Source organism: Cyphomyrmex costatus, unplaced genomic scaffold, assembly GCF_001594065.2.
Source record: "Cyphomyrmex costatus isolate MS0001 unplaced genomic scaffold, Ccosl1.0 scaffold224, whole genome shotgun sequence".
Taxonomy (NCBI): Eukaryota; Metazoa; Arthropoda; class Insecta; order Hymenoptera; family Formicidae; genus Cyphomyrmex; species Cyphomyrmex costatus.
This window is the reverse complement of record NW_017276302.1, coordinates 191,462-198,260: the sequence shown is the minus strand read 5'-3', so window position 1 is coordinate 198,260 and position 6,799 is coordinate 191,462. Positions and strand designations below refer to the sequence as shown.

At 28.5% G+C, this 6,799-nt stretch overlaps 1 protein-coding gene across 1 annotated transcript in view; it reads right to left on the bottom strand.

Moving 5' to 3' along the window:
• The window catches only part of LOC108773907 (FMRFamide-related peptides), a 39,866-nt gene extending 36,940 nt beyond the window's left edge, over positions 1 to 2,926 (bottom strand). The window contains exon 1 of the mRNA XM_018539881.1: positions 2,806 to 2,926. Coding sequence (XP_018395383.1) covers positions 2,806 to 2,808 — 3 coding nt within the window. The 5' untranslated portion in view covers positions 2,809 to 2,926. The remainder of the gene's footprint in view (positions 1 to 2,805) is intronic.
• Between the last annotated feature and the right edge of the window lie 3,873 nt (positions 2,927 to 6,799).

Sequence of the window (6,799 nt, the reverse complement as noted above, 5' to 3'; positions counted from 1 at the left end):
GAAAAAAAAAAATAAAAATTTTTAACCCGTGCCACCGAGCACATGAAGTTTTGTACTGAATTTGTATGGGAAAAAAAAACTTTTTCAGTATTTTAGCCACCGAATTTTTTGTACGTTATTAAAAAATCTGACTACTTGCATATCTTTTCTTGAATGCTGCCTGAAGACCCTCCAATTGGGCGCGGTCAAACAAAATTTTTTTTCGTTGATATATTCAAGTTTACATAAACTAAATTTTTATCATAAAAATTAAGAAAAATGCAAAATTCCGACTTTTTTCACTTTCTTTCACTTCCAACGTATACTAAAATTATTAACCATATTTTTTCAACATCTTTAGGAAATTCCACGTAAGATAGTCACCGAATTTTGTCACGAAATATGATTTTAAGGCAAGTTAGAAAATTTTTAATGAAAATGTAATTTTTTTGAAAAAAATCAAACGGAGGAAACATTTTTTGATTTATCCACCACAACTCGATTTTAAAAAATCACATCGAGTTTTACAGAGTTAATAACAGTTTTTAATTTATTATAATGGTTGCATCAATGTTTCCTTATTTACATTAGAATATTTCTTCTTATACATGTCGAGGCTTTGAATAATATATTGTTTCTGTTCTTCGTTATACGAAAGTCTATTGTTATAATCTGTAACAAGTTTAATAGCACGTTCTGCAACATCGTTCACAACTTTCAAATTTTTCACTATATTTAATCCATATTTATAACTTTCATTTGATACCCAACCTGCAACATCGATATTATCGATGTTGCAGGTTGGGTATCAAATGAAAGTTATAAATATGGATTAAATATAGTGAAAAATTTGAAAGTTGTGAACGATGTTGCAGAACGTGCTATTAAACTTGTTACAGATTATAACAATAGACTTTCGTATAACGAAGAACAGAAACAATATATTATTCAAAGCCTCGACATGTATAAGAAGAAATATTCTAATGTAAATAAGGAAACATTGATGCAACCATTATAATAAATTAAAAACTGTTATTAACTCTGTAAAACTCGATGTGATTTTTTAAAATCGAGTTGTGGTGGATAAATCAAAAAATGTTTCCTCCGTTTGATTTTTTTCAAAAAAATTACATTTTCATTAAAAATTTTCTAACTTGCCTTAAAATCATATTTCGTGACAAAATTCGGTGACTATCTTACGTGGAATTTCCTAAAGATGTTGAAAAAATATGGTTAATAATTTTAGTATACGTTGGAAGTGAAAGAAAGTGAAAAAAGTCGGAATTTTGCATTTTTCTTAATTTTTATGATAAAAATTTAGTTTATGTAAACTTGAATATATCAACGAAAAAAAATTTTGTTTGACCGCGCCCAATTGGAGGGTCTTCAGGCAGCATTCAAGAAAAGATATGCAAGTAGTCAGATTTTTTAATAACGTACAAAAAATTCGGTGGCTAAAATACTGAAAAAGTTTTTTTTTCCCATACAAATTCAGTACAAAACTTCATGTGCTCGGTGGCACGGGTTAAAAATTTTTATTTTTTTTTTTCCGTTGGGAAACTTTTTTTTTATTTATTTTGAACCACTTTTTGCCCGGAAAATGGAAAAATTCGAAAATCGCCAAATTAACGGACACCCTAATATATATATATATATATATATGTATAACATAATAAAAACCATTTTTTACTTGTGTTAAAACATTTTTAATTTATGTTCTTGTTATTTTTATTAAATTTTTGATACATCCAAGTTTTAATTTAACGTAATATTATTTAAATAGCTGGTGCTAAATTGATATTTAACATTTTCCTCAGTTTTTTAATTGACACAATGAATAACTGACAAAATGTATAGTAATAAAAGATGAATATGTGTGTGTGTTAATTTAATATATTATAAATCTTAATTTTAGTAAGAATATATGCTGCCATATTTGTATTTAAATTGTGTCAAAATATTACATTTTTCTAAAATATAATATTTTAATTTTTACGTAATACTTGTGTTACTCTCTTTTTCTTAAATTTTAAACTATGTACGTACTAATATTTACACACCTAGAAAATATTCTGCCAAAAAGTGGGAAATTTCTTTCAGCTTTTTCTCTAAGCAAAGAATCTTACATATAGTTGTATATATATATGTGTATACTATATCTATAAAAATAAAGATACATGAATAATAATGATAAAAAATTTTTATTGTAATAACCTGAATAGTCTTTTGAAATAAAAGAATAAACAAGATAAATACAAGCGAGACGCTTATTTGTTAGAAAAAGTTTGTCATTTTTATGTCACCGTAGCTACGCGTGCATGTCAGTATTATATATGCAAGACATTCTTCTTGCATTAAGAGGATTGCAATCTTAAATTCAGTATTTTATGGTAATACAAAATTACTCTACAAAGTAGATTCGTATATATATATAGGAAAATTCTCTGATATTAACATGAAACTAAAGCGACAGACTATTTTTTTAGATGTAAATTATTGATTAACAAAGCAATTACAACGCACGTAAAATAAAGTACTAAACAACGAAACATTAAATTAAATATTTATAACTCATTACATGATTTGCGGAAATTAAGACAGTATCTTTCTTTTTTTCCGATTGCTAAATATTAGGATGAACCGCAGAGATCATTTGACTTCTCGCTACATATTCTCATTTATCATCAACCAAATTCAGTTGAAGAAATATAATAGCTTAGCTATTAATTCACACAATCATAGAAGATTAATTCACGAAACGATCACCGCATGTTTCTCCGCGATAAAACACTCACTCCACGATAATTACAGAGATAAAACACTCACCATTTTCGTCGATTTTTAGACTTCTCGATGTGCGTATGCAGAAGACGTGATCGCGAAACGTACGTGTCAAAATGGAAATAAACGTAATATGGTAAACGTAGTGACGGCGTAGTTTGGTGGTGGTTTCTGGAATGGGTGTCTGGGGTTAGCGATGACACCCTTTATATAGGTGCACCCCGGCGCGCATATTTCCCCTCTCCCCTCGGCGCATTGGTCCTCTCTCCAGCCGTATTTGTGAGGAGGAGACATTCTCACCTGAGTTATGATTGGTCGGAGCGTACAACACGATACCTCTACATTATTTTGATTCAATTACACCATCACCACCGGCTACCGACCTACGTAATCTTCTTTATTATTTATGACTCTCGGCAAATAATAATTATAGGGGCGGATATGAGAGGATCCTCGCTACCATCATCGATAACAATATCGATGCACTAATCTCTCCTCTCTCGGTCTATTTATCATGGTTGTCTATCTATCGTGCAAAAACAACTCTTTATAAGTAGAAACAACAACGGTATCAAAACAACCGGCTTTCCATTTATACACGTCTATCTATCGTGTTTTAACCTACGATTCATAAAGATCAAATGAAGCAGCAACAGGTAAAGCATCTTTACTTTCCAATAGCCTATAACTTTTATTTTATACAATCGCTCTCCGTTACGGAAAATACAGTATAATGGTGGAGTAACGAAAGTACATTTGTGTCGTCATCAGTTACAAAGATATCGCAGTAAAAAAAACTATACACGAGAAGTTATACATGTCATACTGGTTTCAGAAAGCACATAAAATTTATTTATGTGCAAACTTGTTTCCGCTAAACAATTTTGAGGGATTCCGAGTTTCGGACGAGAAATAAATCAGAGCTTTTAAGTTTTAACGCGCTTACGCATATGCGGTATAGTCATACTTCGCAACAAGCTACAGTAAATTCATCTTTTCTTCATACCTTTGCGTACAGCTGTCCGTTATACTTTACCTTTTATGATACAGAAAAACAAAGCAAATTTGTTTGTAAAAGTTACATATTCAACGCATTGTAGGCGCGCTTGCAATGTAAGGGTTGCAATAATTACACGTTAATCTTGCAGTCAATCAAATAATTTTCAATTTCATGTACATATTATTTGTAGTACAAATATCAATTTTATTTATCAATTTTTCTGGGGACAGTTTAAAACCAAAAACATCTTATTTAAAGAATATTACATTTTTTAAAAATTTATTTAAATGTTGGAACAAATTAATATGTTCGTTATTAAAAATAAAATAACTAGGTATACTAACATAAGAGAACGAAATGATATTATGAAGAACCGTAATAAACGTTCGGACTTTTATCGAAACATTTTCAGTGTTTTAATAATAAATAATCAATTTAAAAGTAGCATTAACATTCTAATGTATTATAATCCACCAAGATATTTGATTAATCCAATGTTAGGATGTTTGTATTGCTGCAAGAGGCGAATATTTTGAGCAATACATTCAGCAAGTAATAATGTGAATAAATAAGTGTAAATAAATAAGTAATAAATACGCACAACAATGAAAACTACGAGTCACATACATAACTGTGCCTCAAATTTATACTAATAATAATCGATTTATAATTTTATTACAATTACATATATTTAAATAATAATTATAATGATGTAATATTAAACAATAAAAACGATTTATAATATATATAATAATAAATAATTATTTTGAAAATTATAAATTTTTTTATATTGGTATTTATACATATTATATAGTAAGTAATTAATACGATTTTATGACTAAATCTCTTTTTAGAGTCAAATGTAAATATCAAAAGTCGTACTTACAATGTTTCAAAGAAGTTGATGACTTTTTAATGAGAAATTCTTTTATTCGCTTTTAAATATATTTTCCCCTTAAAATAACGAGACATTAATTATTTTCCTGTTACCAAGTAAAAACTAAAAGTCTCTTTCAAGATAGCTTTAAAAGAAATCAATGGATAATTGTAATTGACGTACCATATTTAGTCATTTTCAGATAAAATTTATTGTACCTATAATATATTGGTGTTTTAATTTTACGAGCTCATTAATCGAAATACATAATGTTAAAAATTAAAGAGTTTTGTGATAAGTATAATAATAACTTCCTTTAATATTTTGATTTAAAAAAAAATTAATTTTAAATCAATTACATGTGAGCTTTTTGAATTTGTATACTGAGAAAATATTAATTAAACTTTAATAAATGTTTTTCTTAGTATTTTGATTTTAATTTGCAGTAAAATTGCGAAAATAATTAAACAGTAAAATTAAATAATTACAATGTAAAATTATATAAATTCTTAAGATAATAAGTATTTATAAAAATACTAATTAATATAAGTTTATTCTTTTGATAAACATTGTTTTATTAAAATAATTCTAAGGGAGTAACTAAATTAAAAAAATTTTAAAGCATTTTAAATATTAAGTTTTAAATTACAATTAAAATTTATTAAAAGCGTAAAGATTTTCTTACGAATTAATATCTCTACTTATAAGTTAAAATGCACATATCAGAAACAAGGAAAGCACACATTAGTTATCCTTTAAATGGAAAAACTCACCTGAACAAAAGGAGATTGGTGTCGTCATGTTCTGTTACATAAGCTCGTATTCAAGTTTAATATTAGCGTAAAGATCGTTTTTCTATTGCTGATATCGAGCAGATAGTTGCATAAACGCACGTAACGCATACTTGTTACTGCCGGAAGTAACGACGTAATGAGATCTACATATGTCACTATTTTGCATATGTATCAGTGAGAGTTTTCCAATTCATCTTCTTAATTATTTTCTTCATAATATTGTTATTATAAGGTATAATTATAAAAAAAAAATAACTTTCGAGATATTTAACATTTCATATTAATATGTGCCAGAATAAATATCTCGTAAACTATTATATGATTTTTTTGAGAGAGAGACCCGTTGTGATTGATCACTGATTACACTGTACAGCGCTTATACAGCAGAATAATTCTAGGCCGCGGTGAGTGGCTGGAGATTAATCGCAACGTGATCAAATGGATCCCGCTCTCAAAAAATTCTTCTCATTTTTTGATATCTTTAACTTAATATGTAGAATAATTAGAAGAATTATATTAACAAGGGAAGTATCACAACTGTCCGACTCCGATTTGATTCTCCATGAAATATGTTGTTAAGCACGAAAATCTAAGAGACACGTATTTTTTTATACGTGCCCTAACTCATGTTTAAGGGGTGAAACACCCCTTTGAAAAAAAACGGTATTTTTCTTTCGAGGCGAATATCGTCGGAAGTATAAAAGATATAGAAAAATTTTTTAAACAAAAGTTGTACAGTTTCAAGAGTACTTTAAAAATACAAAGAAAAAAAATTTTTTAATTTTTTTGTTTAACAAAGTACCCCCACCACCCATAATTTTTTTAAATTTTCATATTTTTTCTTTACCAAATTATAGATTATTTTTTTACGAATTCAACCATGTGTAATAAAGTTATATTACAACATACCATTTTCGAGAAATAATTATTAACGCTTCCGTATATACGTTATCCATGTTCATATTCGTATAAGTAATTGTCGTCGAAACAATAAGATACATGAAAAGATAGTTTAAGTAAAATTTTCATAGTTTTCTATATGCTTTATGAATGTACCTATATACATGCATTGAGATTTTCTGAATATGTAATATTCTTAAAATATATAGTACGGGGTGTTTTATTTTAATCCGACCACGCAGGTACCTCTGTCAAAATGAATGATAATGTATGCGTGCATAGTTTTAACGTACGCTATGCATGTATGATATAAATTACTATTCTACACCTTTCCCTGTTCAGAAACGTTGAACTTTCCAAGCGAAGTAACTTTCCCCACCCCCCTGCACAGGGGCATACGACTTCTACGATTGTACTGTCAGGGCAGATCTCTGACGACGGTGTGGGTGCGGGGGGGGTGGCCGAAGG